Source organism: Mchenga conophoros, linkage group LG15 (assembly GCF_057382185.1).
Source record: "Mchenga conophoros isolate Kocher_MC1m ecotype Shallow Benthic linkage group LG15, M_conophoros_male_GT1.1, whole genome shotgun sequence".
NCBI lineage: Eukaryota > Metazoa > Chordata > Actinopteri > Cichliformes > Cichlidae > Mchenga > Mchenga conophoros.
In genome coordinates this window covers 13,535,019-13,560,487 of record NC_140540.1, presented here as the reverse complement: position 1 = coordinate 13,560,487, position 25,469 = coordinate 13,535,019, and the positions used below count along the sequence as shown (strand labels likewise).

The 25,469-nt window shown below is 40.4% G+C and overlaps 2 protein-coding genes across 2 annotated transcripts in view; one reads left to right on the top strand and one right to left on the bottom strand.

The window, feature by feature from the left end:
• Positions 1–21,432, bottom strand: part of eva1aa (eva-1 homolog A, regulator of programmed cell death a) — a 72,932-nt gene extending 51,500 nt beyond the window's left edge. Inside the window, exons 1-2 of the mRNA XM_085247455.1 lie at positions 21,043–21,432; positions 1,368–1,591 (exon numbers count right to left, since the gene is read on the bottom strand). Of these exons, the coding sequence (XP_085103581.1) occupies positions 1,368–1,591; positions 21,043–21,151 (333 nt within the window). The 5' untranslated portion in view covers positions 21,152–21,432. The remainder of the gene's footprint in view (positions 1–1,367; positions 1,592–21,042) is intronic.
• A 624-nt stretch (positions 21,433–22,056) lies between these two features.
• Positions 22,057–24,702, top strand: mrpl19 (mitochondrial ribosomal protein L19). Its single transcript, XM_085246755.1, has 6 exons — positions 22,057–22,212; positions 22,427–22,547; positions 22,669–22,787; positions 22,887–23,021; positions 23,696–23,877; positions 24,178–24,702. The coding sequence occupies exons 1-6, from the start codon at positions 22,134–22,136 to the stop codon at positions 24,397–24,399; spliced, it is 858 nt and encodes a 285-aa protein (XP_085102881.1). The 5' UTR covers positions 22,057–22,133; the 3' UTR covers positions 24,400–24,702.
• Positions 24,703–25,469: the final 767 nt, after the last annotated feature.

Sequence of the window (25,469 nt, the reverse complement as noted above, 5' to 3'; positions counted from 1 at the left end):
GCGATATCTTTAGGAGAAACGACCACATGTGTTCGTGCTGAAGAATTAATTATGTTGCAAAGTGATGGCCATTGTTGGTCTCTTTTATCAGACTGCTTCAGCTCCGTTTAATCCACATAGCAACAAATTAAAGTCTTTTCACAGCTTTTCAAATAGGAAATAAATAAGATCACGCTCATTTTTGAGAGGATCTCCCCGCCACACACCAAAATTCCCCTTTTGAGCATGAATCTGGTGACAATAAGTAACCTTAGAAGGCTCAGTGAAGGTGTTCATCTTCCCAGACAAGTTTCAGTGCCAACTGTGTTGACAGTCAGAAAGAATACAAAATAAGACAAAGCTTTTTACTGAATACACCAAAGAATGACTCTACATATCACAGATTAAGCACACAGCAAAGGCTGAATTTTCACATCCATCAGACTACATGCTGAAAATCTAAAAAAAAAAGATATTATTGAATGCTATTGCCAAAATTTCACTGTGAGAAAGTTATGTTATGTTAATTAAACAATTATGAACTCAGTTACTGGCAGACAGAAATGAATTGATTAATCTGCCTTTTTACAGCAAAAATTCTAAATATTTGCTACTTGCAAAATCTCTATGGTGTAAAGTTTGATTGCACAAAAAGTAATGAATCAGTATAAATGGGATTTGAAAATAATTAGGTTAAAAGATAAGGACAAATGTCACTTGGTCAACCTGAGGCATCACTAAACAAGCATTAGTAGATGGAGGCATTCTTTCTGTAAGGCCAGCAAACCAAAGGTCACGAACAGGTGGTGCTCATGTGGGTGGCACGGCAGTCATTCTCTCACTTCGACACAATGCAGCCTCTGTGTCTGTGCATTCATGGCAGCCCTATCTATTATGGAAACGGAGGGTGTTTGATGCTAAAAGGCAGGGGAGCCTAAGAATAAACCGAACAACTGAATGAATGCCGAACAGGATGTGTTTGTGCGTGTTTGTGTTGGTGCTGCAAAGCGGGTCTCCTTGTCCAGCCGCATCCCAATTTGGGAGAGGATGCTAAAGCAAAGACCCCATGAAATCGCTTTGTGTCACAGGAACATACAAGCCTGCTTCCTCTTTAGAGAGTGTAATTTGCCGGAAAACGTTCCCACAAAGCATTACATAATCGTTGGTTCTCCAGAGTTTAACCCTTGGCTAATTTGAACCTTTTACAGAACACTTTCTCTCAACCCAAAAAAGAAAGGCAGTGCATTAAGAAGTGACTTACAGAAGGCGGGATGCCAAATGTGGGAGGAGATTCTTTATTCTTAGGAAAAGTCTGGTAAATACCAACTCAATACAGTTGTGAATAATGATGATGTAATAGCGCAAAAGGAATGAGCCTGGCTATTTACCTGTAGTGCAGTGGACACAGAGCAATATCGATCATCCTCCCGAGCTTTATAGGAGCTTAGGAGGGCCTGGTAGGTCTGAGGGCACTGCTGGGGATCAGAAGCACCTCTTCTTCCATAGAAAGCTGACTGGATGGTGATGGTGGCACGCGAAGGGCAGCGCACCGTCAGGAAGTCTCCGTCACAAGCCCTCGCTGTGTAGTTCCTCAACACTTTGGACAGATAGCCTGTGAGAAAGCAAGAAAGCAGAACCGCAGACATTCATTTATTGCACATTAAACAGTACCATCTGTTGATAATTAATTTCTTGATACTTAACAATTTTAAGCATTCTCGAGTTGTATAATTTTATGATGCACTACTTAATCTCTTATTCCATCCCATTTCCATATGCAGAGAGTTGTAACCATGCTAGCCTAGCCTTCATTTAAAGAACTACATCACTGCTTCCAGCTCAAAGATGCCTTTAAAGCCTTGACTAGTGCAGCAAAAAAGAAAGTAAAGATTTATCTTATTCAGCTGTAAGTTTTAGCCCTTTTGTTATCGCTACAGAACAAACTGCTGTGTTTTATATTATAAAAACATGTGCAAAGTATGATTTTTAAAACATGAAACTATTATTCTTTTATAGAAAGATTTTGCACCGGAATTGAACTGAATTAATATTGATCCAAGAACAATTCTGAAACAAAGTCTTTCTGGAATGACCTGTCGTCTCTTATTCGTAAACCTTTAATGTCCAACTCCACATGTTCGATATCTATTAGCATCTCATTTGTTTGCTGGAAACCATGTTTTCTTGCACTATGCAAGGCAGTTCATGTGAATAGACATGTTATATAACCATTTCATGAAACAAGGAACTCAGATGCTGCTTCAAATTAAAGAAAAGGTTTCTTTCTTCCATTAAGAGTCTTCGAGAGCTGCCACTCGGCTGTCAGTCACTCCAGAGGACTCCTCACAAAGCCACCATTAACATTCCAGTCTGTGAGAAGGAAACAGATAAAGAAGAGAGCTGATCCCTTGGCCGCTGCCATATAATGTCTTTCTCGACCGTCTGGCTCATTTATGAGCTGGCTGCCAAAGAACACTTTGCTTCTTCCATTTGAAAAACTGGCTGGAATTGTAAAATCCAAAATTTAAGGACTGAGTTAATCTCTTTTCTCTGAAGTTATAAAGGTCTGCCATATCTAAAAGGAAACGCAGCCACTTTTTGTTAATCCAGGTGGTAAAATATGTTAAAGAGCTACTTTTCAACAAAAGAAAACACATTCCAACGTAAGCTCAGCCTTCTTTCTGCAGTTAATGCTCTGCAAACATGTTTACAGAGGAGTAAAGTCACACATGTTCACACACAAAGTGGACGCACTCTCATTCAATTACCTTTATTTGGTTAGGGTTTGGTAGAAAAGAGGAAATAACACCAAGACAGCGTTCATTAACACACACATTAGCAGATGTGGACTTGCAGAACATACACACAAAACACACACATTGTGCCCTTATCACCATGGCCACAGATAAAGAGGCAGAGGGGAAACAGGAGACAGTCTTGGGTGTAGAAAGGTCAGCCTCGCTCTAAATAGAGATGGTTATTAAACCACCATTTCTCACAGTAACCGGTTTCCACCTGTGGCTGTGATGTGATAAAGGAGAAAAGGTAGATGTGCCATAATACTGCGATGGTATAGATCACTTTTAAATTTACTACTGTAACAGCTGTATATATTACCTGCATGCATTTGGGTGATTCTATCTTTGTGAGATACTAAGTTGTTGGGCTGTGGTTAAAAGAAAAAAACACAAAACATCCTGAATAATGAGCACGTAAGCATTTGGATTTGCATGTGGGGGACTTTTTGCCTAAATTTACAATTCAGAGGCTCTATAAGACATTGTTGAAGTGCTAGGTTATGTATGGTTAGCCAGAGTATAGGTAGAATGATCAACTCAGCTGTTAAAATAACTAAAAGAACTGAACTGATGTGAGTTTTCAGAATTTAGGTTAATAAGCTGTTGAAATTTGGGACTTAAGAAAGATAATGGGCAAAAACAGAACAAAAATAGACCCAGCTTGTTTTACATATATGTAAAAAGCATTAATGGTATAGATAACTGAGGAAAAAGTTTATAATTGATATCGCTGAAATATAGCAACTAGCTAAACTCATGAATAAGATATTAAAAGACAATACGTTTGAATAAAAAGCTGGAAATGTTTCTAAATATATGGGACAATGAAGGTAAAAAAAAATAGTTCTTGGTATGATAAGCATGATTTAATATAAAAGTATGGATAATCTAGTTAAGTTGTCATCGAAGACCACAAACAAAACTGTTACCTAACCATAATGGTTAAATAGTTAATAAATTATTAAAAATACCTATAGTATGGCTAACAGTTTAAAATGCTTATCTGGATTATAAACTGTCATTATTTTCACAAAGAGTATAACAGACTGTTGGCAAACAGTATAAATTAACAATTGATGAGAACAAGGAAAAGGAATTACATTGTTTTCTAATACAAACAAAATTGTTAGCTAACCATAATGGATTAATATGTGAAATTAGTCACAAATTGTCATGTAATTACAAGTAGACAAATAGTACAAATGGTAAGGTAATAGGTAGAATAATTGAAATGTTTAATAGCTGAGAAATGGTGAGATATAGTGGTCTGATACAGGATGATACCGGAACTAGAATTCAGGCTGTATTTTTTTAAAGGGCGTTTAATGCTTTTAGTCTGAAAACTATCTGCATTCACGTGTAAACCCCCCACAAACAAAGCCTACGAACAGTAACCGCACGGTCTGATGTCAGTACAGGAGATAGGCACACACCTGTGACTTACAAGACAAAATCTTTGTTTTATTTGCTCACACACAGATGCAGAAACAGAGTTTATGAAATCTTCACAGTGCAAGGAGTTTTTCAGTGACCCAAACGGCTAAAAAACACACACACAGAAAAAGCTGATAGTAGCTGCAGCTGTCAGATAAATTAGAATTAGGTGTGTTTTATAAATTACACTTTTCACATCATTATTGCCCTTGATTCTTTTAATTCTTTGGTCTTAGCTCTAATCTCCTGCTTCCACACACACACACACAACCACACAGGTCTGCTTTGCATGCCACATTCCACACAGGGTGAGAGGGAACTTGGCATTCCCCAAGCAGTTGGACCACACACACACACACACATGCATGCAAAACGTCAACACAAACAACGTGGTAGGAACAAGCCCTGCTGTTTGGATCCTGAAACCAGGGTGTGGGTGATGGTGTAACAGTATCACATTATTAGGAACTGGTTCTTGGCAAAGTGCCGTGACAGACCACGATTTTGCGCGGCCCTCCAGCTACCCAGGCCTTGGCTGGGGTTGTGTAGCCATGGAAACATCCGAGGTTACGAAAGGGGTAAATGAGAGGGAACTGAGGATAGATAAGTGAATTTGAACGGACCACTCGCAGGAGGAGTTTCTTGAGAGAGCGATCCTTGAGCAACAGTCTGAGCACCGCAAACACATCGATACGCCTTCCTCCACCCGACAAAAGGAGGACTGTGAGTAAAAGGCAAACAGATTATCTCACACAAAACCCTCAGGTGCCTTCTAAAGAATCCATTTTTTCTCCACCACTACACCCTCCCTCCACTCTGCCTCGCTCTCTTCTTCAAGATCGTCATCATTGTTTCCATTACCTGTTGACTGAAGCCTCATTTTAAGGACAACAAATCAGACGGCGTTAAGGCACCTGTGTGAACTGCCCAGCCAATGACAGGTGTCCCTCAAAGGCACAAGGCTCGACAATGCTGCAGGAACACCCAGGCGTCTTTCCTCCTCCCTTTTCCCCTGTGTTCTTTTTCATGTGGGGGGCAGACTCCCTATTTAACTAGCTCTCTGCCCTTTTTCTTGACAAAAGCGCTGCACTATTATGTCTACTGGTTTGTTTATTCTCTCATTAAAAGACAGGAGGCTGTGGCTCTGATGCTTCACGTGTAAAAACAGCTCAACTCTTGTCATGAACTGAATTGAAAGGCTAATTTAACGCCTGCACAAGTACACACGGGGATTTGTTAACAGCACCTGTCTTTTTATTGTCCTACACGAATAGGATTTTGTCACATTATGCAATTTATCCCGGTAGCAGGAAATAATGTCCACTGTCACAGCCAGTCATGAAGCATAAAAACAGAGGCTCTTGCGATTATTAGCCCCCTATATCTGGTCATGTGATGACCCTTAAGTCTGACCCAGGGTTGGAGCAGGTCACGTATGATGGAGATTAGTGGTGGTCTGCTGTGTTGTGTCAACATCACATAACAAAAACCCCAGCTGGCATAGTGGTTCTCTCAAGGGATCAGTACTAGTACGCAAACTAGTGCATATCAAATGCCTTTGCTAATTTACACCTGGGTGTGGGTAAACAAGCTTAAAAGATTGCCTTCATGTCTTGTACAAACTGATGAAAAGCTTATATAAAGTGCTCTCACACAAGCTGGAGCCTCAGCTGAAATCTTACCTGTCTCACCTTTCAGGTCAGCCTAAGAGGAAGCTAACTAATTCACTTTTGGTACACTAAGCTGGGGTGTTCAGTGTCTGCTAAGAATGAGCACGACAGGTACTTCTGACATGAACTGAGGGGAAGGTGGAGGTGAATAAAAGAGAGGGGGAGCGGTTCGACTACAAAGTCTGTCAGTTACTAATGCTCAGGGCTTTCCCCGGTTTTTGAAAGACGCCGCTTTTTCCTATTGGCCAGGCCTGAAGAAAGACAGAAGTATTGCAAATGCTACCAACGTGTTATAATACCATTAATGCTGCTTCTTTTTTAGCTGCTTACTCCTTTAAGTCAGTGTTATGGTGCTTGTGCAGTAATGTAAATCCTCTTGTACTGGGCGAGTATGTATAACATTGCAGAAAATTGTGAGATTACAGCTTAGCCTAATGCCACAAAAGTGATTGCTTAAACTGTACTTTAGAGATAATTGACAGGCTGTAACTATAAGCTAAAAGTGCAAGAACATTCACATATGATAAAGTATATTTGTAACAAGACCTCAAAAAAACATTCCACAGAAACTAAATAATAAAGACATTCCCGAGCGCTACAGCATGAAAGGCTGTATTGCGTTTCATCTTGGTGCATTAGGCATTTATTTGCCGCTTCATAAATTTATTGGTGTTATTTTAAGCAAATTATAGCTATCAAACCATCAAATGTTCAAAGATGGAGGGCTGCAGGCTCGCTTGCTGGAAAAGGAATTCCCTTTAAGTGGTAATTTCGGGGAAGAGATGAGGTTTGCCTCAAAGACACGGGCCACACTCCAGCACTGCTCTGGAGAAGTCTGGTACTTGAAAAGAGGAAGAAGAGAATGAAGAGGGGGGGAAGCAAAGAATAAGATGAATGCTGGAGAAGGAGCTTAATAATTTAATGCTTTATGGTGGTTTAAATAAACAAGAACAGAAAAACAATGACCGTTTTTTTTTTTGCTGAGGAAGAAAGCTGTATGGAGAGAGGAAGACAGAGCTTCTAAAAGCCACCACTCACAGGATGTGGCAGCAGAGGTCCAAAGGCCAATGCTGGTGGCTTTAGGCCCTGTAGTAATTACATTTCCTAAACGACAGATGAGATGCAAAGGCCCGGAGCAGAGCATGACTTTGAAATACCGCTCCTCTTGAAAATAGTTGGGAAACAGAATGTCTTTTTGACTGATAAGCCTAGAAATGATCAAATATTGACACCTTTTCATTGGTTGTTGGAAGCTGTGTTTTTCTTTAAAGTCATATTCAAAAATGTTGGAATGAGCTCATATCTGTGTTGCATCACCTCTTCTTTTAACAACACGCCATAAGAAGGAGACAAACTGCTGTTTTAAAAGTGAAATGTTTGATATGAAGTTTCAGCTGCTGAACTATTTCTTTTGTCCTACTTTTCATTTTCATGATGCAGTAAATGTCTTGCGGACTTGTGACAAGTCCAGACTGCAGGAAAACCAGTATGTATGTGCATAAAGTGTCTTGCCTTATGAGTCTCTAAATGCACTACTTGGCATTCAAAGATGTGCAAATTTCTCATCAAATCCATCACAGAGTCTGCTTTTAAACTGTGCATTGACAACAACCCAGATAGTCCCGCTCTTCCTGCTACTTGAATTATGACCATGCAACATGCGACAATTTGCAAAACGAGCACAGGACAGTTACAATTTCTACTTGGATTACAAAGATTTCTCCAGATTCTTGCTTTAACTGTGTTATGAACAACTAAAGACAAACCCTCCAAATTCTTGACTTATGTTGTTTTACTTCAAGTCTTTCGCAAATCGATGGTCATTCTCAAGAAAGTCCTACTATCTCCAGTCTTGTAATTGTATTCTATTGAAAATGTATCTGATTTATAGTAAGATTCTCTGCCAGGTTTGTTTACATTGCTTAACTCTTTCTCCCATAAAGACGAGAGTTATTGACCACCCCTGTACCCTTAATGACGAGTCTTGTCACCTCAGTCTATATCGTTAAAGACGTGGTTTAATGACCATTGGAAGAGGGTTTTTTTAGGTTTTTTCAATGGTAGACAGTAGATAGACAAAGACCACCTTCACTAACTACTGATGCACACCCAGTCGCTTTGTTCTACAAGCACACCTATATTATGACATATACCCCTCAGTTCAGAAAAGCCCTTCAAGGATTACTCGTAGTAGAGTTTCAAAGGCTAAAATATTTAACTTATCTCAACATTTTTTTAAATATCAAAGTAAAAAAAATTAAAAATGTATATGCACAACAACATTGCATTTTTTAGTTCATATCTTTTTAAGCAGAGTCGTAAAACAACCATTAGTTGTAAATCACATCTTCAGGCCATCTTCTGCTACTACAGCTGGGTAAGGCAAACTAAGTTACTAAATTATATCAAAAACAACCTAGATAAATGAGCAAATGTTCACATGGATGCTACTAAAAACACACACATAATGGCATCCGCACCACAAAAATATAATGTCAAGGAAAAGTGCCGAACTGCTTTTGTAAACATGCCATGTACAGTCCTCACTGCTAAACTGTTCTGATTTGGATTTTAAAAAATGCATTCCTCAATTAATCTGCTATGAATCAAACCAATCCCAAAGAGGTTTTTGCAGCCACATCCTCTTTGCAACACATTTAACTAGCCAGCTGCTCCCATTGTTCCCTAGCAACTGGCTGTCGCAAAGGGGCCGCCGACCAGTCTCAAGGTCTGTGTGACTGAGGTCTAACCGGTGCAGTGTTGCCTTTCCTGAGCATGTTAACAGACATGCACTTTACATACGCTGTGTGCACTACATTTAGTTTTGCTGTTTGACTGATCAAACAATAGCTAATGAAATTGGAGAACGTGTGGCAAAAAGAGAAAGAAAACCTAAGGAGAGAGAAAATAAAGAGTGGGTAAACTGATGTTAGAAGACAAGCTGAGGGTTTTGCTGCATTAAGATTTATAAGCATGACATTCAACTGTGGGTATGCTTGTGTGTGTTTCTTACTTGTCTTTTACACAGTGGCAAAACTGTGAGCATATGGGTAAATGCAACACTGATTCTAACATTTTAGACAGATGTGAAAAAAAAGCAAACAAAAAAATTCCTGTGCTTTGATCAGTTTCACTGGTGCACAAAATTCTCTGGTTTGGAATCCAGAGGGAAGAAAAGGTCTGTGTGCTAACTTGTTTATCCCACTTTTTAAAAATAACAGCACGGGTTGGCCTCATGGTGTGTATCAATACCCTCGGGCAATGGTCGCCTTATTTTGAAAATCGGAGTTGCTTACACATCTACCCTTCCTCCCCTCAAACGAGAGAGAGAGAGAAAGAGAGAGAGACCAGAAACCAAGCAGCTGAAGTCATTAAAACCAGACACACAAACACAAACACTCTGTTCTCCTGGTCCTTTCCTCCTCCCGGTGATAGCTTATCTTTTTAACACCTTCACACACAAACAAGCAGCCACACACACACACGCACACTCACATTTAAACCAACAGACTCATGTATAAGTAAACAAACGAACGTCTACAGCCCGCTCTGCCCCCAGCCTTTCCGAACACAGCTCATTTATTTGTTCACAGCATGATGTATGAATCCAAAAGCAGCACACTGGCAGGCTTATAATGATGTGTCTGCGTTTTACGGCCTGAAACTCTGCAAGTCGCTTAAACTCTAATAGAGGCATGAATCCCACTCTTCCAGGGGTGCATAAAATGCTACTAAAATGAATGATCTAGCGAGGAATGTCACATGCTAAGTCATGCACATGCCAGGAGGGACAAGGAGTTTGCAACAACTTCTTTTTCTTGCTTGTTTATCACAATAAGGGAAAGAAAAAACCCCACACTGGACAGTCTGCTTTATATGAAAGCACAGGAGGAGCGTGCCCTGACAGCTAAAGTCATCTTAGCAACGAGGTCACGCTTGATATTTTAGATTGTTGACAAGAGCCGACCCCTGCAGACAATCAGAGGACGTCCACCTGTGGGTCTGCTGTCTAAAGATGTCCCGAGGGTGCTGAATGGGTATAAATCTCTCAGCTTGGGGATGTCCTCACAGCATGACAGTGGCCGCTAAGTCTGCCTTAGGGAATCATCAAAACCCAAATACTGGACACTCCCATGACCTCTGTCAGCACGTGCCTCTTTTTGTGACCTCAGAGGGTCAAAGGGCACAAGGCAGGAGGACACTTCCACTCCAAGCTTCAGAGCATGTGTGTTTCTTTTTAAACGGTGGGATGGAATATGGGGTTGAAGGGTGAAGGAGTGAGGGGCACTGGGGTTCCGGGAATATCTCTGGCTTTTGCATGCAGATGGAGAAAAATATGGACAGACAGAACCAGAGGAGGGCAGATCTGTCATTTTAATGGTCACTTTTACGGTCTGGAAGAGTTGGGTGGCAGTCACAGTGCATATCCCTAATCACCAGACAGATGCATCAGTGTGTAAGCTTCATCGTCACAAAGTGAACGACAGATGTATCCTTCCTCAGTCACCATCATCACAGCAGATTGGATTTAAGTGACTGCTGGTTGGAGCAGTTGTAGCCTGAGGCTTGGACAAGTGAGCTTTTGACAGTGAGGTCACCACTGAGACAATTCATTGCACTCATTTAAACTGCCAGAGAGAAGGCTAGACAAGAATACTTATGACAATTTGTAACAATTGGCTATACAGCGTGGAAACTTCAAAGAAACGTGTCCAAATTTCAACAGAGCAGCAAAACTTTCGCTCTTCAAAAATACGAACGTCAATATTAACACTTGAATTAGCATACACTTAGAAGGTTAGGAGTCCTCAGGGAAATTTTATCAGTAGGCCAATGCTCTCATGGTAATGGACTCATGGTCATCATGGTAATGGACATAATTAAGCTTTTTTGTTATCCAAAAAACTAAAAGAAAGAAAGAAATAGAAAGCAAGAATTTTTGTTTTTACAGCTCTAGAATCAAACCATACATTAAAGTCATGTTTAAGAAGATTTTTTTCAGTCTTATTCATTAAATATTATTTAAGTTAGAAAAATTGTCTCCTGGATGGGGCCTTTACATATCATACTATACATGACAAAGGTAAAATATATTAATGCATTATTAAAAACCTTCTCATGATAGGATGTAGTGATGTTTTTCTGCAGAACAACAACACAAGCCCAGGCATGTCTGAGAGCAAGAGCAGAGTGTCAGCCTGTGTAGTACCTAAAAAGAGAGCTACTTGAATAATATGAAAGTGGTTTGGCTACAAAAAATTAGACATCTAAAAAAACAAAAGAGTCCAGTACGTGCTTACTTGTAAAATCTGCAAGAAAATGGTTTCAATGCATGATATCAAAACACACTTTCCAGTACAATTTACTAGTGATGCGCGATACCACTGATTTCCTTTCCGATCCGAACTTGAAGCAAGTAGTTTCAAAGCTCAGCCTGAGATACATCTAATTCTTTTCAATTTCAATTTTACTATACAACAATAGTGTGCAGACTGCTGAAGAGTTACAATGTCATGTTACTTTAAACTACACTTTTAACCAGTTACGGTATTACCAACAAAATGATATTTTTGTTATCTGCTTAAGATTTATTGAGCTCAGCTCTGACTGAGTCAATAAACAGTGTTATTACAACAAAATAGAAACTGAAACACAGCAGCCAAATTAATGAAGTTAATTAAGCTTTACTTTTATTTTTGAGTGAAGTTTCACATCTTTCTTGACATTAGTAAAAAAAAATTTATTTTAAATGATAGTACGTTATAATAGTCATCCTAAAATGAGAATGAAATGTACAGTCAAAATTCTCCTTCTAAGCCTTCTTTCCATCAACTAGTTTCCTAACGCTGTCTAAGCTGAAAATACTCTTGCATTAAAAATAACAAACCCTTTTGCAACACCATCAAAACAGCCTGGCTGTCTGGCAGGCTGTAATCCTGCAAATTGCTGTATTACATTCATCCTTCTTTATTTTTCTCAAAAGCCCACAAAACTCCCTCCAAAAGCAATCGTCAGTCTTAATGCATTAACAGCAAGACCACATACCTCTATCACAGTTCAGGCATGTGCTTGGCAAAAAAGAGAAATATTTCCCTTAAAAAAAGGGAAAAAAAGAAAAAAGCATAGGAGTGGGTGGGCACTGAAAGGCTGAGCTTTTTGGAGGGAATTAACAAGCTTATCTGGTGGGGTGTTCTGTGAAAACAAGCAACAGAACAACTTCAGAAGAACTGCGAAAGTAAAAACCATCTGCAGGATGTCCACTGGCACTTAGGAAGGAGATCCCTTTCCCTTTACAAAAAAGTCAGACAGATCTGCAGGGACAGACTGAAGGTGAAACCTACTTTGTTTTAGTTATAAAGAGCTTCAGTTACAAATGCCATTGAATGCTATTGAAGAAAATCCAGTCTGTACTTTACACACATTTTTGTTTCTTTTTTTATTATCGTGATGAAATTGTGCTGAAAGAGCAACAAACACAATCTAGGTTTGGGTGGTAAAAATTTATTTGGCTTAGGGGAAAACGCGTGGAATCTGTCTCCTCCCGTCTCTGGTTCCCTCCCCCTTTACCTGAGCTGGCCAGAGGGGCAGTAAGCAACAGATTAGCAGTGCTTTGGGGAGCAGGCTGCTGTAGCGTGCTGTAATGCAGACTGTCAGTCCAACACAGTTGGGGGGCTACACAATGCCTCCTTGTTCTGACTGGCCCTTCGGTGCCCCACCTCTCTACCTCTCCATCGCTCTGTGCCCTCTGTCTCTCTCTTAGCCTCCAAGGGTTTCAAACTATAAAAGGAAGAAATGCTGCTCAAATTGTTTCCTTTTCTCTACTATAGCAACCTGCTCATGGGTGGATGGATGGAACGAGATATCAACTCTTGAGCCAAGCACAAATCAGCACCCAGGGAACAGACTTAAAGACAGAGGAGGCATCAATGCATGGCTAACATTTTTCAAGTCACAGAAATAGTAAAGAGTGACAGGGTTTTTTTTGTCTTGTATCTTTTTGCATGTGAGCATGTCTTCCTGCTTGTTTAGAGCATAATAATAGCCAGTGCCAACACCCTTCAGCCTTTTCCTCCCCACATGCTGCTGTTTATTTACAGCTCAATGTAAACTGTCCAACCCTATGTACTAGCAGCAGAAGACACAACTCAAAAGACTTTTTCTGTAAAACAGCCTGTGGCTGTATTGGAAATATGAATTATTATTGTTAATTTATTGTTTAATTAGAGCTTAAATAGACACAGAGATCTGTAGATAGTTTTGTAAGTGCAGCTGCATACAGCAACGCCAGGGTGCCACTCAAGAATCTTCTTCACAAGTTTCTGTGTGTTTTCTTTGGATCTTCTAACTCTCCCTAATGCAAGAAAGGGCAAGTAGAAACGCACACCTGCAATGTGTATATATACATCTTTTCAGCTAAATGGAATTAGACCCTCTCTTCTCTCCCCAATAACAGTTATTACTATAACACCATCCAGCTCAGCGTCTGATTGGGCCATTTGGGTGTTTTTACGTACTGAGAGAAATCTATACAAAATAACGATTATGGTGCAGTATTCACAGCTGACTGGACGAGAAGTTCTCTCCTGATAAAAAACCTCGATTCTCAGCTGCTAGTCAGACTTCCTTCTCGGCCAACATTAGTAATTTAAAATTCAGCCCGGATTTAATTATGAAGTTCAGCCTAAAATCAGGATTGAGACAGGCGTTGTTTGAAAAAGCAACACCAACATGGTAAAATTATAGTGTTTTTCTTCTTCTTCTTTTTTCGTCAGCAGCCAATATAAGCCCTCAGTCAACACACAGATAACAGTCCGTCACAGTATTTTGCTGAGTTTGCTTTCACACAGCTTTGGCTCTTTTGATTCAGACCCCAGAGAAAAACGTGTGATGTTCATCATCACTACTCGAATCTACCTGCAAAACTCAAAGAGCCCAAAAAGGAAAAAGTATGACCATTATTTGTGTTATTAAGCCCCCTTCATTCACAGAATAACTAACACTGCGGGCTTCAGTCATCTATTAAAGTCAAAGTCAGCAACTACGTCACTATGAAGGAATTTCTGTTTCAAATCCACGAGTTTCTGGCTCTGCACATGCGATTGCAAAAGATTTGCAACAGATGTCAACAGATTTACAATTTTTACCAGTTTATCACAGTTAATCACCATATTATCACAAACAGACTGCATTTAATTGCCAAGTTGACCCACTGAGTCACAAACACAAGCAGACTGATGGCTGTGCCATTTTGTTGCCATCTTAAAACAGCAAATTTCCTTTGAAAACAGCAAATGACAAGAAACCATTTTAAAATATAACAAGACTGCAAGTTCGCTGCACAATTATTTTGTTCATGCAGGGATTTACTAGTTTTTCCTAGTGTGACAGTAGTGTAAGATGACCATACTAAAGATATCTGCTCTCACCAACATCACACAGAAAGAAACTGAACATTTAGAGCATTCCGAGTCTTTTTGTATTAAAATTAGGGCTGCCACAAACGATTATTTTGATAGTCGACTAGTCATCGATACTAATCAGATCATGCATCCATTGAAGGTAAAACGTACAGCTTATTGCACCAGCATGCATCTGCTCTTATATAACTATCATTAGCTTACAGCTTTAAGTGTTAGGGTGTTTGGGTGTTAACTAAAAATAAAGGCAAGATGATAGTTTATGAAATTTTAATGAAATTTGCAGATTGTTTCGGTGAAGTTTAATAAACTCCTTGCTATCTAAAATATAACGGGACACTGGAGTATATTCTCCAGCATCTCACACTTCTGATAATCAGTTGTCTGCTTGACATTTATTCAGCTGTGTAAAAACTATAACTTTAATCTCAGCCAAACGGACTTACTCAGGAATAAATGAAATACTATAAAGAAGCCAAACAATAACATTTTTAAGTTATCTAAGTGACTTATATATGTTTAACCTGAGTAGCGACAGACGCGGTGGGTTTGAAAACAATTTGCCCGGAGTTCGGGGTTCTCACGGGCTCTAGTGAGCTTTGCCCCCGGCTAGCTATCGAGCTAGTGGGTAACAGACATCGGAGCGCTTTTCAAAATATGTGGTGTCTTGATAAACTGAGCAGATATTTGAGGTTTACACAGTTACATTCTCGCTTGAAAATATGTTAAACGTTAATTTTTTGACCCAGACGCCATTGTTGGAAACTGAGCTGGGCTGCGCTATGAATTCTGGGACAGAGCTACTTCTTCTTCTTCGGGGTTTAACGGCAGCTGACATCCTTGTACATGCAGTGCTGCCATCTTCTGTTTCAGTCCATTATTACACTCTTAAATACTACTACTTATTCCTGCGTCTTTTGTGATCTTACAAAGCTTCAAACGACGCGTCGACTATTAAATCAGTCGTCGACGATTTTGATAGTCGACGTAATCGTGACTAGTCGACTAATCGTGGCAGCCCTAATTAAAATGATTAATTAATATGAACATTCATGTCCCGTTATACGTATAACAGAAAAAAGGAAAAGGAAAATAATTCCTGTCACTAGGAGGCCCGTGACCTCTAAACATAATGCGCAGCGCTTTTAACCCAGCTGTGTTATGTGGGTAATGTCAAGTCAAATATGAAATTCCCACCCACTCCATGACATGTTGGTCAGTCACAGGAGCTCGTTCAGTGAGAGACTGAGATTACCGAAAAGCACCACTGAACGACACAGGAAATCATTCCTGCCTGTGGCCATCTCCCTGTACAACGCATCCACTTAACACACTGTTTGCTGCTACAGCTACACATGTTTCTTTTCCAACTATTTATTTATAAGTGACATATGTATGTATGTATGTATATATATGTATATATTGTACTATTCTTAGTTAGCGTATTGTCTGTCTTGTCTTAATGTTGGTTTAAAATGGAGCACTGTAACAAAAAATAATTTCCCCCAGGGATCAATAAAGTATTCTGATTCTGATTCTGATTCTGAAATTCTAAAGTGTTTTACTAAACTGCCTTCTGACTCGTTTGGACCCAGGAACTGCAAAACCAGCCCGAGCCCTTCCAGACTCTTTATATCTTGAAGTTCCTGGGAGCATATGACAAATGCAGAATATATACTTACAGGTGCGGGTGTGATCTGATGTTTGAAAGATAAGTTGATTTAAGCAGTTAGAGAGTAGGTAAATTTTCTTAATTACATCCCACTCTCAAGGGTAGAATAAGCACTGCTGAAGTTAATCTTGTAATTAATTGTTGCTTAACTGTTATATCCTGTAGTTGGAGGAGCTCCTGAATATATTAGCAGGAGATACACATCCTCTGGAAAGCATCAGTGTAAATGACTTACTGTCAGTGTCAACTCTAGCAAAGGAAAACTATAGTTCTGAATTCTAAAATCTCCCAATATGTTCTCTGTTTTTGTGTGTGTGCACCGCTGTGCTGCTGAATAAGCGTCACTCCTTCACATGTCAGTGTTTTGTGTTTTTGGTTTCCTAAGTTCTGCTGATTATTAATTGTCTTCAGTTTCATTCTTATTTCATTGTGTTTTCAGCCATGTGCCATTTGTTCCAGTTCCAAGTGAAATTTTTAAACAGATTACTGAGATAAAATGTCATTGTGTGCTTCTGCTGTGTAAAAGAAAAAAGGTTGCCCAGAAATAAATGCAATCATTAATTCTAGTCAGACCTGGTGAGAATGCCGTCACCACTGTTGCTTACTGTGTGTCTGTTCTTTGGGTGGTACCACAACATTACTAACACTCCATCCTCTACTACTTAATTTAGCATAACATTACCTCAAAAGGTGCCAAAACATTTATTACACATTACCTCACTCAGGATACGATCGCTTCCAATGCATCTTTTGGCAATGACACAATAACTCATTTTTACTGGATCGTGTTAATGAGCCCATATGCCACTACTTGACTAACGCAAAGCTCACCTTTAAGGCTATTCGTCCTGTGAGCACACATAGAAACATTAATCATGTCAGCACTTTATTTTAATTCATTGCTTTGTCTTTTCTTTTCATTTGAAAACACCTTCAGGGGATTGTGGGTTTAAAAAAAAAAAGCTGATAAGGAATTTGATTTATGCAAAAAGAAAAGCTTAAAGTCTTATTTACATCTCAACAAGCCACTTTTAATCACAGCCACAGCAAAACAGAACAGAGTTTTCTCAGTTTGTTGCACTGCGATGTGGTAAAATTTAATTTCCTCATGCCAGTCTTAAATTAGCGGAGGAGAAGATTTGCTTCCTGTTGTAAACAGCCATCTCTCATCTCCAGCTCCACTTTGTTGTTCCCCTGTGTGATGTCAAGCTCTGCCTTATGCGTGTGTTTGTTTATGTACTGATTGTATCCCGGGGGAGGAACTTACGTGGTAGGTCATGTCTTTCATCACATCCATGTTGCGCCAGGCCAGACTTCCATCTTAAATTACACACACACCCCACGCACTCTGCCATAAATGCATACAGGGGCAGAAGTTATCTACATTATATCCCCAAGATTTCTGCACCCACTTTAGTTTCCTATTTCCTAAAACTGTGACTGTGGTGTATGTGGATTTGCAGCCAACATTTTATGCTTCTCATATATGAACATATTCTCTGTGTCAGAGCTGCGTCAGGACCTAAACTAAATGTAAAACAACCAGCTTTAGTTTTGAATGTTTGCTTGTGATTTTAAAAGACCGAAAAAGGATTTGGATCCTATAAGTAGACTCAAAGCATCATTCAGATGTGATAACGTGCTATAAACCCAGTCATATCCCTATTCAACCACTCGGCATATAAGTGGATTTAAAAGATGAAATCAAGAGAGGACTTTGGTTTAAACTTTTGTGTGTGTGAGCTCCCTGTACTTGAGTCACTCCTTTGGGAAAATCATTCACAGAAACCATTCTTCTGAAGAGACGTGTAACCTCTCGCTATTCAGCTCGAGAGAAAAGCGGCCTTATGCCAGGTCCTTGCTGTCCGCCTAGCCGCCTGCCTCCACCGCAGTAGACAAAACAAGTGGGAGGCAGGATTTGTTTAGACAGAGCTCACCTGGCACACACGCAGACACAGAAACAGTGATCAGGCAAGCCCAAGGGAGGAGTAGAGGCAGCAAAGAGGCGGGGAGGAGAAGCAGTGGTGGTGGAGGTATGATGAGCCTATGGAGAGGGGGAAGGGGCTTGGAGAGGAGAGCATGGGGTTCAGCATGCCACCCATATCCAGGACCATTAAAAAAATCAAAGCAGATTAAGAATTAAGGGACCTTGATTGGCTTTCAAAGAAAGAATGCTCTTTTCTCCTTGTTAAATAAGGCATTTGTTATTTTACAAACTTAAAAGTCGACATCACAGTTAGAGTCCCAGTTAAAAGCCTTAAATGCAAGTCGAATGGATCACACAAGCCAGAAATGACCCTTTAAAATGACCTAAAACACAGTGCTGCGGTGACTTTCTCGCTACCTTGCTCATCTTTGAAAAACATGTGAGGTGAGGTTCGACAGGGGAACAAAGCACAAGATGGATGGCAGGTCCCTCTAACCACACACTGATGGTTACTATAGGATGACCTCAGTTGACCCTTTGGCCCCTCAACAGCCTCACTTCCCTTTGAGTAAGGTTAAATAAGGGATGCCTGGGTGGGGGGTTAAGACATAAAAAGAGAAAGAAAGTGGCTTGACTGTAACTCTTTGGCAACATCATCAGTAAAATCTCATTAACAATGGTAGCGGCTCTAGAACATTCTGCAGTTAAAAGAAGCATACGCTATTGTATGCGAGTGTTTTGCTGGAAATGCTTACAGATAAAGCGAGCAACCGTCAGGCCAAAAGGCACGGCTGCAGCAAAAGCTTTATTCCTGTTATTGTTTTGACCTTTTTCCAAACAGCCTGGCATTCATCACTTTCCTTTAGCATCACAACTACGTGTTGACAGAAATGATAATCTGTCCTACGTCAGCTGGTAATGGCACCGAGACAGAAACACAGAAATAACAGCCAGTAATCATGTGGTCCTCAGGTTCCAGAAAATGGGCACTAAAACGACTGTGGTTAGTATTTGCACAAAGAAAGCGTTTTTGGAAAGAGAGGCTTGGCAGTTAGATGTTACATTACAAGCTGAGTGCTCAGTCCATAGCGTGAACAAAGATGGGGAGACAAGGTTTTACACTGAATTCTGTGAACTTTCAATTTAGATAAAGTAGCTAGGCTGACACCATTGTTAGCCTATAGGCTCTTAAGTGTTGCATGGCTCACTCTGTGCCTCTAATTAGCTGCTCAGATTGCTGTACTGTAATAGAAAATGATTACAGGGCAGGAGAAGAATTAAATAACCCACCAACATAGTTTTTGTTCCTCCATTTCACCAGTGCTCTCAATGGCATTGATGAAATATGAAACTATGGCTACATTTAGTTGTTAACAACAAATTCAAATGCAAATGAAATAAACTTCTACTGCCACAAATGGTCACTTGAAAAGATTCATTAAAAGCAGAGACAGAGGTCCACTGAAGTGAGCAGATTGCTCACCATCATTGGTTCAACCATCTGACTGATAAAGGTCTGATTGACAGATGGTAGATCAAAACTTCTGTCACCCTGCAGGGTGGCAGCACCTGTCAATCAAAAAGGTCTGCACGGTGTCCAAGAACAATCCAGCTAGTCAAGAATGTGAGGCTTGAAGGTTTTCTTTGTCACTGAGGTATTCTGAAAAAAGTCTCTTTCTCATCGTATCCACAGGAAAGACTGGTCAGCATTTCTGTGCGTCTGGGGAGTCAGCAACGATGACTCTACAGGGCAGAGTCTAAAAACTGATCAGAGGTCAGTGGTCTCACTGGGGGCAGAGGAATTACAGGTTTCAGAATCAAGAGGAAGTGAATTTGCACCAAAGTTGAGAGTTCAGCAAATGAACTCCTGCCAGACATGCTTTTCGTTTATGTTTGCATAATTGCGTGTAAGCCTGCAGCAGAACTCGAGATGGAATCAGCTGCTTGTTTGGTTTTTACTTGCTGGCTGATTAACCACCATGTAATCCGTTCAGTCTTATTACTTGTGACAAAATTAGCATCCATCACATGTATGTGTGTACATGTTAATTACAGAAATGAAAGCTTGTTAACAGCCTTCACTAGACCAGGGTCTTTCACAGCTAATTAGGCAGCAACATGGACACATGCACACAGAATCATACACGGGGGACGCGTTACATGCATCTGCTCTTTAGCACCTTTCCCCGTAGCGTTAGTCTGCTGATTCCAATCATTAGACCCATTAGAGGCCAATTAACACCATCACAAAGCTCCCTTTCTGTTTTATAGCACCATAAACAAAACCTGCAGACTTGCCTTGGGCCCAGCAGAGCTCAACAGACTAATGCAACACAGAATAATTTAATTCAGTAATATACTACCTTTTAGGAGCAGACACAAAGGCTTACAGCCTCCATCACACTGGCTTATGTATAAATTTTGACTCTTTCCTGAGGTCTAAGCACTGATATTCACTTTTACCTTTGAAGCTGATTGCAGCTTATATGAAGTACAGAAAAGCCATAAAATTTCCTCTGTAGTCGGCTTTTGCTTTATTCTTTGGGTTGTAAATCTATAAAGAAGGGCAGCATCTGGCCTAGACCACAGTTCCCATCCAGTAACACATTAACCATTATTCCATTTATCTCAACTGCATCATCAATGGTGTGTGTGTGTAGCAGGTTTATGCTGTGCTGATAAACCAGCCTCCAGACTAATCCATACAGTCGGATCGGTTTAGTAAAAGAGAACCTGTTTGAAGTGCCTTATGTGGGTCAAACTGTGTCAGAATAGGCCTTAAAGATAAGCATAAGGGTGTTTTCCGCATGTTTAAGTCGTGCCCTATAGTGGGTTTGCGCAAACATTTGAGTGTGCATGCTGCAGCACGCCACAGGCACGGGCCGTCCCGAGAGGAGAATTTGATGCGAAACAGCACTGAAATCAGTTATAGTGGCAGTCGTGCTCAGCAGTTATTCGTGATGTGTTTCATTTCCCAAGGGGGCAAAAATAAACTCTGCACACAACACGCTCAAGTTTCAAATGAGCGCAAGTGCAGTCACGCAGTATAAAAGCAAGTTCTAAGAAAAGAACGTGCCGCTTTGTAAAGTCTAGAAAACAAGATTGTATTTCGTGTGTATTGCAAAACAAATAACAAAATCACAACCTGAAAGGTCTGGAGAGCCCACGGTGAGATCGCAGAGTACGGTCAGACACGTTATTCCCAAGAGGAGCGTAAAACTGACGGCTGAGAGAGTCCCATCTGAGAAGAACATCCTTGAAGCCTCGCGTTTTTAAATTGTCTCCGAATCATTAGAAAGTCCAGCAGCATCAGCAGCAGCGGAAACATCGAGGTTCAGACTGTGAGATGAATTCAGGAGATGTGCGCGTCCATGTCTCTAGCCTTCTCCTCAGCCTCCCACCACACCGCTGTGAGACTGAGACTGGGATTACTCAAGACTGGAGCCGTACACAGCTCTCTGACTACACTTCCAACTGCGTGTTGTGGAGGATGGCCACCACCTGCGGGATTGACGCTCCCCTGCATGGTCTCAAAGAGCCAGAGTTAGCTTAGGAAGTCTTTTTCCTTCTTCTTAAATGTGCAATGTTTGAGTCCTAATTGACAGAGGTGTCTATGTTACTTATGTATATTATATCTATTTTCCACTTTATATCTACTTTCGTCTACTTTCGTAATCTGACAGCTACAACGACCAATCTGATAAAATACGATTTAAAACAGAGTAATAACAGACTATAGCGACAGCCTATAGGTTATACCTGTAACAAGAAGCTCCAACATAATGAGAAAGACCATACAAATGCTACATACTTCTGACTTAATTCTTATTATTTTTAACCACTGCTCTTCTATATAAAATAATTGAGGTGGGATTTTTATCAGTACGGTGTGCCCTGTGCCATGCTATTTTGGACACATTTTGCTATTGCTAAAGTTTTACTTAAGCAAAAACTGAAATAGCTAGAAAGCTAACTGTCAGCACGTGAAGCACTTAGCGCCTTAATAATGTCGTCACCATCTCAGCACATATTATTATTATTATTTTATTATTATTATTATTATTATTATTATTATTATTATTATTGCACGTCAGGACCAACCGATATCAAATGAAGGAAGAGTTTCACCATCTTGTGGGCAACTTGCCGCATTACAGCTTGGAGAATTCGCGTTTCAAGTACGTTTGACCCACACGGCTTCCGTACAGTCTCACACGCGACAACAGAAGGTCAATTATGGCAGCCTGCACTAAAAGGCTGGACAGATTTATAATCTCACTGAGGTTACTGCGAAACTTGCAGCTCCAAAATGAGCGTAAGTAAATGGATTTACTTTTTTAAATCTTCTGTATTATTATATAACTGTGTATTTTCCTGACATGTCGTTGGACGCGCCGTACTTGTGTCCACTCTGAGCTAACGGAGCTAACGCTAGAAACAACCTCTCCAAAAAAAATAACATGCGTAACCCTTATGTTTACAACTAACTGATGAGAAACAAGACGGTCTTAGTTTCTTCTCGATTTCAGGGTTTCTGTCTACATCTCCGTGTCTTCGTGTTGCTGGGAATGACAGCGAATCGCCGAAATTCGTCCCTCCATCGAAACCTGTCATTGTAGACAAGACACAGACTGTGGCATCTCTCCGAAAGTATGAGGCTCATTTGCAGAGCAGACACCGCAAAATTTCAGTGACATTGTGTAAAGTGTGTATGAGGGCGTAAATAAGACTTTTTTTTGTAACATGTCCCCCCCTGCTCCTCTTTCCTTAGGTTCTTGAGCCCAGAGTTTATCCCTCCTAGACAGAGAACAGATCCTTTAAAGTTTTCTATTGAGAGGAAAGACATGATTCGCAGAAGAAAAGTGCTCAACATTCCTGAATTTTATGTTGGTAAGAACCTAAACTGTCAGGTGTAGTACCACTGCATGTTGAGACATTTGAATATTTTGACCTGAATGTAGAGATTTATAACAGTTTTGTTGGTTTCAGGGAGTATTCTAGCTGTGATTATGGCTGATCCAAATGCCAGTGGGAAAAGCAACCGCTTCGTTGGCATCTGCATCCAGAGAGGAGGAAAAGGGCTGGGAGCCACATTTGTCCTGAGGAACATCATTAATAACCAAGGTGAGGTTTGTTTGTTTTGTAAGAAATGTCTTCTGAATGCAGAGGATCAGGGGTACTGCATGAGGAAATTAGGAGCAGCAGAGAAATATGTGAGCATGGTCCAGGACATGCACAAGGACAGGAAGACAGCAGCGTTCTGGGATTATATCACGGATTGTTGAGAGATGAGATTAGGCAGGAATCTCTGTGAACTGTGTTGTTCGCAGACGGCATTATGATTTGTAGTAAGAGTAAGGAGCAGGTGGAAGAGAAGAGGAATGAAAATCTGTAGAATCAAGACAAAATACGCATGTGAATGAGAGGGAGACTGGTGGAAAGGTGAGGTAGAGAGATAGTGAGGATAGATGAGTTTAGATACCTAGGGTCAAACAGCCAAACAAGAAGAAGAGAGTGCAAACAGGGTGGATATGAGTTCCTTTTTAGTCTCACTTTTTAGCAGTGAGACTTAAAAGGAAGCTTTACAAGATAGATATTGAGACCTGCTGTGATTTGAGATACTAATAAAAAGTTAAGAGGATGAGCTGAAGATGTTAAGGGTTTTATTTGGAGTGCCTAGGATGGTTTTTGCTTTATTCTTTGGGTTGTAAATCTATAAAAAAGGTGTTGCAGATCACCAGCCAGGTGATCAGGGATAACCCATGTTTTAATAATGTACGCCTGTGTTTTTGACCTAGGTGTGGAGATCTGCTATGAGCTGTACAACCCTCGTATTCAGAAGATTGAGGTGCTGAAGCTGGAGAAAAGACTAGACGATAATCTGATGTACCTGAGAGACGCTCTGCCCGAGTACAGCACTGTGGACCCTGAAATGAAGCCGGTGCCTTTCTCACCTACTGGAGAGGTGCCTGTCAACAAGGTGAGAGAACTTAAAGGTGAACTGAAACAACTGGATCAAGTTGGGCTTCTCCAAAGCAAACTCATCTAATACACTCAAATGTTTTTTTTAAATATTTTTGATGAACCTTTATTTATTATTACTGATATTACTACAGGTCTTATTTGTAGCAGTGCTGAAATAAATAGGCCAAATGTGTGGGATTTGATAAGTGTTGAGCCCAGTCCAGTTCAGTCTATTTATTTAACAGACCTAAGATGCAAGAATAAAACTGCAGCCTTTTGAACCAAAAACAATTACTTGTTTTTATCTGTCCTCCAGATCAAGGTAAGGATGCGTCCAAAGCCATGGTCTAAACGCTGGGAACGGCCTAAGTTCAACATCCAGGGCATCCGCTTCGACCTCTCCCTGACCCCAGAACAGATGGAGCATGCCCAGAAGTGGGCACAGCCGTGGCTGGAGTATGACATGCTAAAAGAGTACGACACATCCAAACTGGAGGAGCAAATCATCAAAGAAGTCCAGCAGGAGATGAGCAAGTGAAACAAACAACTTTTTTTCTTATTACCATCAGTGCAGACTTTTCAAAATTGGAAGATGAGGCGGTCATGGATGTGGAGCAAATCAAGTCTTATTCCAAGTGGTTTACAACAGCCACACCTCTTTATGTAACAAGAAGTGAAAATGGATATTGATGTTCTATTTGTAAAAGCATTGTCTTCTTCATGTCTGCGTATCAGTCTGCTGAGGAGTTCTTCCAGTGTCACTAATTTTAGCTGTGACATTCACAGTATGCGATGAAGTATCGTCTGTAATAAAGCTAATTAATCCTGCAAAGCATTACAACTGAATTTCATTGCCTTGTTATGGTCTGTGTTCTTTGTTTGGAGTTGTGACACCAGGTGGCGGTGTTTCTCTACTCAAGTCGCCTCCCGTAGCAGTTACATAACTCCCGCACTGTTTTGAGGAGAAACCACTGCCGTGCTAAATAAACAAATAATGTTTTATTTAAACTAATGATGACAGGACCATTCCAAACAAGCAGGTTAACTGAGATGTTTTTTTTTTGGGTCGATTTTTCCATCCGTTCATGTTCTAAGGGGTTTATGGGCTAAACCTGGCAGCCGTAACTCAGAACCTTGGTATTGAAGGAGCACACACACCAAAGACACCCGGTAGTGTTTTACTGTTGTGGATGGAAAATTGTGGTGTTGAGATGGTATGTTAGAGCGTCAGTTGGGTAGTATAAAAACTCTTGGACTCCTTATGTTATGTCTGCTCACTGTGAGTGTGTGTGTGCGCGTGTGTGTGTGTGTGTGTGTGTCTGTGTGTATAAACATGCTCAATGAGTCCCTGCACTCTAATTTCTCCATATTACAGGATGAGATGTGGAGAAAATGGTCTCTAATACAGGAGTAGCAGATGTTTGCTGAGCTCATTATGGACCACACAGATTCCCTGTGTGGAGATAGAGCGGAATAAAGGGAGTGAGGACTCGTGTTACATTTAGGGTCATGGAGTGGAAGAAAGCCTTTAACTGTGATATACAGCAATTCACAGTGTATCTGCTAAAGTTAATGGTTTGTAATTGTTTTAGTCGAATTGCCAAATCT